Genomic DNA, 13297 nt, shown 5'->3' with positions numbered 1-13297 from the left:
TCCTAATTAATTCATGCAAATTGATCAATTAATGCTGTTCTACCAACTATTTCACTGACAAATACCCTCACCTCCAGTATTTGACCCAAATGAATGTTAGGTCAAATAGCACTTTTCCCATTAAATTGGGTAGGTGTAAGTTCAGATGTTTCTCCAGATCCAATCATCTCAGGAATTCAATTAATTTCAATCCATCTCCATCCTCCTTCATCATATCATATTTCTTGCACCAAAACTCAAATGAAGAAAGAGTATGACATAAAACGTTTTCCAATAGTACTCATATTCATAGTGCAAATCTAATGTACTGCAGACAAAAAGCCTATCTAGATACTCACAAGATGGCGTATCGCAAACTTCCTGCCATGCGGCTTGACATCATCAGCCCCACCCTAAGCGTTACATCATTAAACATGTGACATCCTCAGGGGAAACACAAATATTAGGCATACACCTTATTTTTCCTTATATTCAGTTTTCATCAATCATGTTTAGTAGACTTGAAGACTTTAAATCTAAAATTTAGTCAACGTAAAAAAAAAAAAAATTGCACAAAGGATGTCACTTACTCATAGCCATGTGCACAGGGTATTTTTCGGATATGCCTAGGCACACCCTAATCACTCAGTTTGCATTAGCTTTATCACTCTGTGTGCTGGAGGGGAGATTGGAAAGATCTCCCACTGAGCGGCTCTGCTTATAAGAGAAGTGTGGAACTTTGAATCTGCAGGCAAGGAGATAATGTGCTGGTGGGGCGGAATGCCACAAGGAAGAGTGTATAAATATATATATATATATATATATATATATATATATATATATATATATATATATATTTATATATATATATATATATTTATATATATATATATATATATATATATTTATATATATATACACTTTAGGCTGCACACACCTATACACTTACTATTAATCTGAGATGTCTCTTGTGCTGCTGGTTCCTGGATTCCTTGAAAATTTCATCCATGAATACTCCCCTACTCCCGCTGCTGTAACCTTTCAGTCATCCACAGTAAGCTAGCAGTACATGGGACTTAATTTTTATTTTTTACCAAACTTACACAGAAATGGCACACTACTCGTCACTAGTCACATCAGTCTCTACCATATTCTGGTGGTACTTAGTTGATAGTGGTGTTCAAAGGTCCGAGGTGTTGTATCACAAAAGCAGATTGGGACCCATATAAAGGCATCTACTAGAGGGTGATAGAGCAGTGGTTGGCAAGCATTAAGGAGGCGATATTGCTGCATTATAAATGCAGATTTTTTCAGTTCTTTGTGAATACGGCACCACAATTGCGAGCCTTAAACTTGGTTCATTGTTGTGGCATGGTCCAATTTACTTGGCTGAATGGGATAAAGGGCATCATTTTTGCCACAATAATGAAGCAAAGCATTGGGTGTGGCATGTGTAAGGCTCTGAGTGACTACAAGTTTAAAGCGGAATTCCGCCTAAAAAAAAAATTCAAAGTCAGCTACAAATACTGTAGCTGCTAACTTTTAATATAAGGACACTTACCTGTCCAAGGCACCCACGATGTCCTCACCTGATGCCGACCCGCCCCTTGGCTCCGGGTGAAGGCGCCAGCATCTTAAGTAAGGGAATCAGGAAGTAAAGCCTTACAGCTAGACAGCCTGGTTCCCTACTGTGCATGTGCAAGTTGCGCTGCACATTCTGAGTGGCCCCTTCTGTCTTCTGGGACCTGTGTGTCTCCAATAAGAAAGCACGGGGGTGGAGGAGGGGCCAGACATGCCATAGACTGCCATGGAAGTGGGAGCAAATACTGGTATCTGTTCCCCCCCCCCCCCAAGATGCCAATTCCAAATGTGACACCGGAGGGGGGGGGGGGATCCGGACAGCAGATGTTCCATTTCTGGGTGGAACTCTGCTTTAAGTGGGTGGTCAGAGGGTTGTTAAACTGCAGTTCAATCACCTTCTTTTTTTTTTGTACCACTAATGGGTTAAGCTGTTAATCAGCAGCCAACCCATATCATTTAGCCTTTAAGCCCCATACACACTATCAGATTTACTGCTGATTTTTGTCTTCAGATTTACCAAAACCATGTAGTGCAAGGGCCTGCCTGATTGCATACAAATTGAAAATCCTAAGGTTTAACCTCATATTATATGGCTTTGGTAAATCTGAAGAAAAAATCAGCAGAAAATCTGATAGTGTGTATGGGGCTTAAAGGCTAAAAGATATGTGTTGGCTGCTGATTAACCGCTTCAGCCCTGGACAAATTTACCCCCTTCCTGACCAGAGCACTTTTTGCTATCCGGCACTGTGTCAATTTAACTGACAATTGCGCAATCGTGTGACGTGGCTCCCAAACAAAATTGACATATTTTTTTTCACACAAATAGAGCTTTCTTTTGGTGGTATTTGATTACCCCTTTATTTTTTGCGCTATAAACAAAAAAAGACAGACAATTTTGAAAAAAAATGCATTATTTTTTACATTTTGCTATAATAAATATCCACCAAAAATATATAAAAAAATTCCTCAGTTTAGGCTGATACGTATTCTTCTACATATTTTTAATAAGTGTTTATTGATTGGTGTGCACAAAAGTTATAACGTTTACAAAATAGGGGATAGTTTTATGGCATTTTTATTAATATTTACTACTAATGGCGGTGATCAGCGATTTTTATCGTGACTGCGACATTATGGCGGACACATCAGACATTTTTGACACATCTTTGGAACCATTGTCATTTATACAGCAATCAGTGCTATACAAATGCACTGTTCTCTGTGTAAATGACACAGCGAAGGGGTTAACTAGGGGGCAGGGTAAGGGTTAAGTGTGTCCTGGGGCGGGTTTCTAACTGCGGGGGGTGTGGCTATGTGTGACACATCACTGATCTCTGCTCCCGGTCACAGGGAGCAGAGATCAGTGACACTGTCACTAGGCAGAACGGGGAGATGCTTGTTTACATTAGCATCTCCCTGTTCTTCCTCCCCGTGAGGCGATTGTGGGTATTCCCGCGGCGATTGAGTCTCTGAGACCCGTGACCCGACTCCAGGCCATCACATGTACAGCGGCAAATTTAAAGGGACGTACAGGTATGCCCATTTGCCCAGCCGTGCCATTCTGCTGACGTACATCGGCGTGCGGTGGTCAGGAACCAGTTAAAATGTAAGGTATGTCTGAGGGTTAAAGGTAATATTTTAGTGTTAGATGACTTTGTATTTCAAATCATTTGCAAGTTTTTCTAGCATCTCACATCTCTCTTCAAAAGCAAAATTACATTTACATACAATGTAGTGGGTGTTACTTTGTATAGATAATACAGTAAAACCTTGGATTGCAAGCATAATGCGTTCCGGTAACATGCTTGTAATCCAAAGCACTTGTATTTCAAAGCAAATTTCCCCATAAGGAATACAGAAAACTCAGATGATTCATTCCACAACCATTTATTCATAAGTCCTTCAGTTTATAGTCCATATAAAAAGCTCACAGCAATTGTGGTTTTGTAACCATAAAATGACCATCCACAAATGGCAGCCTCCACAAGGATATTAGAAGCAAAATGCTGCAGGAGTCACAGCGTAGGGATGAGCCGAACACCTCCCCCCGGTTCGGTTTGCGGCAGAACTTGTGAACAGGCAAAAACTTTTGCGAACGCCGTTAAAGTATATGGGACACAAATATGAAAAATCAAAAGTGCTAATTTTAAAGGCTTATATGCAAGTTATTGCCATAAAAAGTGTTTGGGGATCCCGGTCCTGCCCCAGGGGACATGTATCAATGCAAAAAAAGTTTTAAAAAATGTCAGTTTTTTCAGGAGCAGTGATTTTAATAATGCTTAAAGTGAAACAATAAAAATAAAATATTCCCTTTAAATATTGTGCCTGGTGGGTGTCCTTAGTATGCCTGTAAAGTAGCGCATCTTTCCCATGTTTAGAACAGTCCCGCAGCAAAATTACATTTCTAAAAGGAAAAAATGTAATGTAAAAACTGCTCATTGCTGTACTGAATTGTCAGATCCCTATAAAAATCTTTGAAAAAAACAGCATGGGTCCTGTCCCCTCCAGTCCATTACCAGAGCCCTTCAGGTCTGGTTTGGATATTAAGGGGAACCCTGTGCCAAAATAAAAAAAAAATGGCTTGGGCCCCCCCCCCCCCCCAAAATCTATAGCAGACCCTGTCATGCTAATGCTTGTCGCTCCCTATTCTCTTCGCAGCAGTATCAACAAAAAGCCCATGCTTTGATTGTTGTATTCACACATTTACTACGTAATATCATGAATGAGTCATAAGTACCCAGGCCAGGAATTAATATTTGTATACAAAGATTTACCATATAGCTAAAGAGTATGGATGAGTCGGATGCAACTGGGTTTGGTTTGAGGGCGAGCCATGCAGAATATCATGTCTAAAGTTCAGGTGCTGAATCTGAACTTTAGATGTCATGGGGAGATGAATGTTAAACAGTAAACAAATGGCGGGGGGGGGGGGTTTCCTTGGGGACATGTACCAAATAAAAAAAGAATAATAAAAAAGCTATATTTCTATTTAATGGGGAGCACCGATTTTAATAATGCTTTGAGGTCAAGATTCAAAATGGCAAAAAGCAATATTGCAAATTCTCTAAATAACATGCCTGGGGCTGACCTTAACCTGCCTATGAAGTGGCACTCCTATACAATGTAAAAAAAACTGCTACAGCAAACCTGACATTTACAAAGAAAAATATGCAGTTTAAATTGCTGGCAAATTAGAATTTTGGTCACATTTATTCTGTATGTATTAAACAGCCTGGCATTCCCTTTATCTATACCTTTCTTCTAGATGAGGATCTGATGTATGTAGATGTTAATACGGGACTCCCTGAAAAATGACATGGGGTTCCCCTAAAAAAAATGCTAGACCCTTATCCTCGATGAGGGTCTCATATGTTGTCGATAGGGACCCCACGCAAAAACAAATGGCTTGAGGTCCCCATACAATTCCATTCAGATTTGCCATAAAGTTTAAGGGGGACCTACAAAAAAATAGGGAAAGAAAAGCTTAGAGTTCCCCCCAGAAATCCATACCAGACCTGCAGCCTGGCAAACCAGGAAAGAAGGGGAACTAGCATCTCCTCCCCTCCTTATCCTTATCCCCTCCTTATCCATACCAGGCTACTTGCTCTCAACATTGCAAAGAAAATTGTCTCCATATTGACAAAGAGAGGGACCTCTTCCCCACTAGCATGGCTCATAAACAATAAAGGGCACCCGGATACCAGGTCCCTGCATGTACCCCTACTCATTCACACAAAAAAGTGAACAGTAAATAAACACATTAACACAATATTTGACCAAAAAAATAAAATGTACATCTATCCCTGGTAATGTTATCCAGTGATGCAGATCCACTTCAATCATAATTACCAATGGCCACCTAAAGAAAAATCTCGCCCACCGATGGCTGTATTAGATCCCATTGCTGTCTTGTGCTAAATTACATCTCCTGGGGCCCCATTGCTAAAAATAAATCAAAGTAATCCATATTTGGTCAGGGTCATTGCCATGTGGCCATATTTGGTTAGCGATGTTGTACTTTTTAGGGATTCCTGGACGGTAATGCATGGGGCCAGGAATCTACCATTTATATTAACAGCAGAAATACTGCTACTATATATAATTTTGGACTCCTGTGAAACAAATGTCCAAACTTTTCTTCAGACACAATCTAGAGCTCATCATGATGTACATCCAATATAGTCATATAGTAAGCATTTGATATTGACTTTATGCCACTACTTGACACATGCATACATATGCAGACATTTTAGTTTTTGATCTTTTGAGTACACCCACCTCTATTCATTCTCACCTCATAAAGCATTAAAATGATTAACATTAGCCAAAGTTAATTTGTATTATTTGTATTTGTTTATTTAGAAAAAAAACAGAGACATGCCTTCCATGTGTACAAACAAGAAATTCCACACATGCGTACATCATCACCTGGGTTTCTGTGGTACCAGTGATGCCAAATCACTACTCTCATAGAATCTTCTGCTGAGGAACTGCTTACATTGTCCTGGTATCATGAGCTCCTTGTTTTAGCATTTCATTTATTTCCTCTTTTCATTTTTAATGGAAAATAAGGCTCTAAGTAGCCTTTGTAGAGGGAGGTTTAGTTAGATTTGTCTTGTAATTCTGAGTAAAATTTGTTTATTTTGTGCTTATTGAGGTTTTCTATTTTTTTATGTGTAATAATACATTTTACAAATTTGAATCTCCGACTAACAGAAAGTGTTTTAGTATGTTTGCATTTGTACTAGTTCATGCTTGATATATTTGTTAATCCTTTGAGAAAACATTTTACAATTCAATAATTTATATTAACATTAAACCAGCTTTCTTCACTTTAATATACCAAAAGCTGTACTTAAATTTACATATTTTCTCTTGCAGGAATGCAGTTGAGGAACACAGAAAACTCTATGCCATTTATGACACAAGGTATGTTTGTAATGTATACTTCTTGCCAGACAAATCTTTGTGGTATATAGACAGTTCAGTTTGCAGTTTATATATATATATATATATATATATATATATATATATACATACATATATATCTATCTATCTATCTATATATATATATATATATTTACAGATAAGCATTCTGACTAAGGTGATAATAACTCTGGTCAAAGGACGAGATCTAGTAAAAACGCAATTCTACATCTGATTACATAATTTTGTATGTTTAAAAAAGACAAAAATGTTTGAAATGTTTTCAGCGCAGTAAGTTTATATTAATGTTTACTCATTTCAGCTACACAGGCATGTATAGCACATGGAGATTTAGGAAATGTATTGATTATGTAAAGGATACCTATTAACACCCAGCTGATGCATTTAAAGGGAAATCCATTTTTGGACTCCTCTCTAGAAGCACATATCCAGATCTTAAGGGTTTGTACTTACATGCCAGGTTATATGGCTGATTGCCATCTTTTTATAATGATACTGTAAAAAATGTCAACGCTTGTGAATCTTTTAAAAAGGTTTGATATCATGAATGGTGATCAATTTATCCCTCAGTATTTACAGTGGATATAAAAAGTCTACACATCCCTGTTAAAATGTCAGGTTTCTGTGATGTAAAAAAATGAGACAAAGATAAATCATTTCAGAACTGTTTCCACCTTTATTGTGACCTATAAACTGTACAACTCAGTTTAACAACAAACTGAAATCTTTAAGGTTGAGAGAAATAAAAAAAAAAAAAAAAATAATAATAAGGTTGCATAAGTTTGCACACCCTTAAAGTGGTTGTAAACCCTTACAAACCACTTTGACCTACAGGTAAGCCTAGATTAAGGCTTACCTGTAGGTCCAAGAAATATCTCCTAAACCTATACGGTTTAGGAGATATTTACCAAAAGACAGGCACCGCTGTCTACGGTGCATGCACCGTAGACAGCGGCGCGCAGGCGTACTGAGCAGGCCACAGATCGCGGCAATATGCTGCTCGTGTCGGCTCTTGTGCGCATTTGCGGGAGTGACGTCATTGCAGCTCCGGCGAATCACAACGCCGGAGCAGCGAGACCCGGAAGTCACTCCGGGATACATGGCAGTGGCGAAGATGAAGAAGGAGGACTGCTTCGGGGGCTTCGTTCTCAGGTAAGTTATTCATAATGAGTTAGTATGCTATGCATACTAGCTCATTATGCCTTTACCTTGCAGGTTGCATTTAAAAAAAAAAATAGCCTTTACTTCCTCTTTAAACTAATACTTTGTTGAAGCACCTTTTGATTTTATTACAGCATTCAGTCTTTTTGGGTATGAGTCTATATCAGCATGGCACATCTTGACGTGGCAATATTTGCCCACTCTTCTTTGCAAAAACACTCCAAATCTGTCAGATTGTGAGGGCATCACCTGTGTACAGCCCTCTTCAGATCTCCCCACGGATTTTCAGTCAGATTCACGTCTGGGCTCTGGCTGGGCCATTCCAAAACTTTTATTTACTTCTGGCGAAGTCATTCCTTTTTTGATTTGTAGGTATGCTTTGGGTCGCTGTCATGCTGAACCACGTTCTTCTTCATGTTCAGCTTTCTAGCAGAAGCCTGAAGGTTTTGTGCCAATATTGACTGCTATTTGGAACTGTTCATAATTTCCTCTGCCTCGAATAAGACCCCTGTTCAAGCTGAAGAAAAACAGTCCCAAAGCATGAGGCTGCCACCACCATAATTCATTGTGGGTATGGTGTTCTTTTGGTGATGTGCAGTGTTGTTTTTTTTAAGCCAGTCATAGATGATTAAATTTTCCTTCCATTAACCATGGGCTGCAGGAAAGAAAATCACTTGGTTCTCCCATCAACACAGTCAGTGTGGGTGGGGGTTAGCCACCCCAGCTGGGAGAATGATCAACTTTGTCAATAGGGACCCCATTCAAAAACAAATGGCATAGGGTCCCCATAAAATTCACACCAGACTGTACCGGCTTGCTATAAAGCTTCAGGGGGACAACCACCCTGCCCATACATGGTTTGAATCTCGGCCAAGATTTGAACCATTTATGGCCGCCAATCAAACTGATCTCAGTCTAATGGACCCTAAATCTTTCCATAATGAGAACTTGTCATGGCCCATACTATATGGCCTATGTGATAGTATTAAAGTTGATAAATATATATATACAGTTGTGCTCATAAGTTTACATACCCTGGCAGAATGTATTATTTTTTTTTGACCATTTTTCAGAGAATATGAATGATAATCCAAAAACTTTTCTTTCACTCATGGTTAGTGTTTGGCTGAAGCCATTTATTATTAATCAACTATGTTAACTATTTTTAAATCCTAATCACAACAGAAACTACCCAAATGACACTGATCTAAAGTTTACATACCCCAGTTCTTAATACCGTGTATTGACTCCTTTAACGTCAATGACAGCTTGAAGTCTTTTGTGATATTTGTGGATGAGGCTCTTTATCTACTCAGATGGTAAAGCTGCCCATTCCTCTTGACAAAAAGCCTCCAGTTCCTGTAAATTCTTGGGCTGTCTTGCATAATCAGCACATTTGAGCTCTCCCCAGAGTGGCTCAATGATATTGAGGTCAGGAGCCTAAGATGGGCACTCCAGAATCTTCACTTTATTCTGCTGTAGCTAATGACAGGTCCACTTGGCCTTGTGTTTTGGATCATTGTCGTGTTGGAATGTCCAAGTATGTCTCCAAAACATCAGTGATCCCCCTTTGTGTTTCACAGTAGGAATGGTGTACCTTTCATCATAGGCCTTGTTAATTCCTCTTCAAATGAAGCGTTTATGGTTGTGGCCAAAAAGCAACATTTTGGTCTCATCACTCCAAATGACTTTGGGTCAGAAGTTTGAGGCTTGTCTCTGTTCTGTTTGGCGTTTTGTAAGCGGGATACTTTATGGCATTTGCGTATTAATGGCTTTCTTCTGGTGACTCGACCATGTAGCCCATCTTTCTTCAAGTGCTTCCTTATTGTGCATCTTGAAATAGCCACACCACGTTTTCAGAGAGTCCTGTATTTCACCTGAAGTTATTTGTGGGTTTTTCTTTGCATCCCAAACAATTTTCCTGGCAGGTTTGGTTTTAACAGAACCTCTCATTTTCCACTTCTTGATTAGAGTTTGAACACTGCTGATTGGCATTCTCAATTCCTTGGATATCTTTTTATATCCCTTTCCTGTTTTATACAGTTCAGCTACCTTTTCCCACAAATCCTTTGGCACTGGATGAAAGATGCAAGGGTCTGTCAGGAGTCCACAAACTCATTCACCTTTTATACACACACACTAATTACAAGCAAATAGATCACAGGTGAGGATGGTTACCGTTAATAGCCATTCAAACCCTTTTGTGTCAACTTGTGTGCATGCTATCAGGCCAAAATCACCAGGGTATGTAAATTATTGATCAGGGTCATTTGGGTTTCTGTTGTGATTATGATTTAAAAAGAGTAAACACAGTTGACTGATAATAAATGACTTCATTCATATTCTCTGAAAAATGGGCAAGAAATCAAATTCTGCCAGGGGTATGCAAACTTATGAGCACAACTGTGTGTGTGTGTGTGTGTGTGTGTGTGTGTGTATATATATATATATATATATATATATATATATATATATATATATATATATGAAAAATAAATTTAAATTTAAATAAAATAAACCAAAAAACTTAGGCGGACCTATCCCCCCCATGCTCACACACAAATACAAATGCACATGTATGTCTTGCACACATATGTAAACAGCTATCGCACCACACATGTGAGGTATCGCTGTGAACATTCCAATGACAACAATAATTCTAGAACCAGACCTCCTGTGTAATGCTAAACTGATAACATGTAAAGGCTTTTAAAACATTGCTTATGGATAATCTAATGCCGCGTACACACGAGCGGACTGTATGGCGTACTTAGTCCGTCATACAATCCGACGGACAGTCCGTCATACTTTCCACTGAACGGACTTGACCACACACGGATACACGAACAGTCCCTCGAAAGCTTGCGCGATGACGTGTACAGCACGTACGACGGGACTAGAAATAGGAAGTCCAATACACAGCAAAGCACCCTTCCGCCGCGTAAATCCTTTCTGGGCATGCGCCATTCTTAGTCCGTCCAACTAGCACACTGACGACCGTATTGTCCGCTGAAACCAAAGTATGACGGACAGAATTACGGAAATTCCGAAATACTTAGTACGCCAGACTGCACGCTGAAAAAGTCCGCTGAAGCCCACACACGAGCGGACTGTCCGCTGAAATGTGTTTCGACGGACTAAGTACAACATACAGTCCGCCCGTGTGTACGCGGCATAATTCTAATGTACCGTAGTATGTCCCCTTTCCACGGTGACATGTTTGGTATCTATTTACTTGGTGTAACATTATCTTTTAGATTTCCGTAACAAATGGGTATTACATTGTGTTTGTGTTCACTTCATTTGTTACAAGATTTTAAAGATATGTGAACAAACTATTTTAGTGTTTGAATAAATAATGTTTGTACATTTTATATTCATCGTCTGTGCCTCCCAAGTCCCTTGGGCTTTTTTTCTTGGCATTTTCGGTACTTTTAGAGTCCGAGCTAAATTCATGCTTACATGCTACACATGCCAGCTTCATTTTCTATAAATTTTATTAAAGTGTATTTTTTTTCTGCATGTGTTAAACTGCTGCGCAAATATTGTTTGACATCAAAAATGACAACACCCAACTTTACCCTCCAGGGACTTTGCTTTAAGAAAATATGGTATATGTTGCTTAAGGTTACTATGTAATTTTCTAAAAAACAAAAATTGCAGATTTTTACATGTATGTGATCAATGTCAGCAAGGAGTAGTTGGATGTGGTTGCTTTGGTCCCTACCTGCATCTTTATTTTTTAAATTCTTTAAAGATGTCACACTTAACTGATAAAAAAGGTTCTCTTGATACGTGCTATCTAAAAATGTTTGTTCTTTTTAGTTTGTGATCATGCAAGGCCATGCTGTGGGCAGATATTTTTGCCACCTTGTCAGTATTTGTCAGTGGTTGCTAGGACAAAGATGACTAGCTGCACCATAACAACCAATGACGATGTGTGGCAAGGGCTGCTTGCGTTCTGGCAATAAAGCACACAATGCAGCAAGGCACACTCAGACAGTGGTTGCTAGAATGCTGGAAGCATGCAACATAGGCCATAAGCTGCTAGGACACAGATGACTAGACCATGCAATGTCAGTGGTTTCTATGGTCCAGATTTCTGTTTGTGTGGCCTGGGAGCTAAAAATGCAAGAAGGAAAACCTGTTTTTTTTTTACACTATGGCCTCAATGTCTTCCCCTACTATGTTCAGCCTGAAGCAACCACCTCAATTTGTGTTATTGGTGGCTTTTGATAGTAATAAGGTTTAATAACCTCTATCTGGTTTTTATTGCTCTGTCCATTCTAGGGTGATTCATTCTCTATTTGCTACTATGAACATTGTCATCAGGACTGAAAGTAAGGGCAAATCCAACATTTTGAGAACAGTAATAAAATGAACCACTGTACAGGATTGATGTTGGTCATCACAGTCAATCGCTAAAAATCCATTTCCAAATCAGTTACAGATTGAGGCTGGGTTCACACTGCTGCGATGCAGGAACACAGCGAATCTACTGCGGGTTCCCGCATCGCATACCTCCCGGTGGCAGTTCACACTGCCCTATGCGAACTGCTGGGAGTGTCAGTGAAAAGTTAATGACACCCCCAGATCAGTCCGCATATCGCAGTGCGATCTGCAAACTCGGACAGGAATCAGATCGCATGGTGTGAACACCCATGCGATCCGATTCTGCTGCGGACCAAAAATAGGGTCCTGTGTGAGCTTGGGCCGGATGTGATGCGAATTCAGCCATACTATCTATATGGCTGAACCCGCATCGCACAAAGATCGGATGTGATTTGCACTGCAGTGCGGTGCCAATCACATCCGATCTCGTCACCGCAGCAGTGTGAACCAAGCCTGAAAGAGTCATCTTGGGCAGCATTATCTGCCTGAATATGGACACCTTTCAACATTTTCCAAAATGAAGGCCAGAGACTCCAGATACCCCACCTATCAGGGCGATGAGACCAAAGCTTCTACATATTTACTCTGTTATACAAAAAGTTAAACTAATAGACCTTTTGATGGGCAGCTGGGCATATTTTGTATAATGATAACAATTTAATAAAGACTTTGCATATAAAAAGCATATATTAAAACAGAATCAAATAAATATTACAATTAAAAGAAAGCATAGCAAACCAAAGAAAATATAAAAATAATGATAGTATCACTTTAAGAAGAATTGCAAAAAAGGTCACTCAGCTTATATTTTAATCATTTCACTGATACGCATTGAATTAGCACTGAATTACACAGTATAATGAAGTCCTTTTTCATGCTACAAGCTTGTCATTCATTGTTTCTGTCCATTTACATTGACAAGAAATTCAGAAGTTAGCAATAAATGCAAGCTTGTTATTGATGGAATTTAAATGATCGAAATTGATTTTCATTGTAAGCAAAAGCTAGAGCACTTCAAAGAGAATATGTATAGTTTTCCAGTTTTTAATAATGCAAACCAATGCTTATTAAAGTATTACAGCTACAAATGTATGGGGTTATTTTCTTATTTCATGTCACTGACTGTCATAGATGTCAACATGACCTTTCAATCAACAACTGTGCAACTGCTACTGGAGCTTTTAGCTTCTGTGGTTGCTGACTGATGCCCTTTAACTCAAAGTCCCGGCCATTAAAT

General features: G+C 39.1%; 1 protein-coding gene across 1 annotated transcript in view; it reads left to right on the top strand.

The window, feature by feature from the left end:
- GABRB3 (gamma-aminobutyric acid type A receptor subunit beta3) overlaps positions 1–13297 on the top strand; it is a 540236-nt gene that overhangs the window by 254320 nt on the left and 272619 nt on the right. Inside the window, exon 2 of the mRNA XM_077482772.1 lies at positions 6442–6489. Within this exon, the coding sequence (XP_077338898.1) occupies positions 6442–6489 (48 nt within the window). The remainder of the gene's footprint in view (positions 1–6441; positions 6490–13297) is intronic.

This window comes from Lithobates pipiens, unplaced genomic scaffold, assembly GCF_037356315.1.
Source record: "Lithobates pipiens isolate NorthernLeopardFrog02 unplaced genomic scaffold, aLitPip1_a1.2 Scaffold_16, whole genome shotgun sequence".
NCBI lineage: Eukaryota > Metazoa > Chordata > Amphibia > Anura > Ranidae > Lithobates > Lithobates pipiens.
Note: the sequence above shows the minus strand (reverse complement) of the source record. Positions and strands in the feature narration are given on the sequence as shown.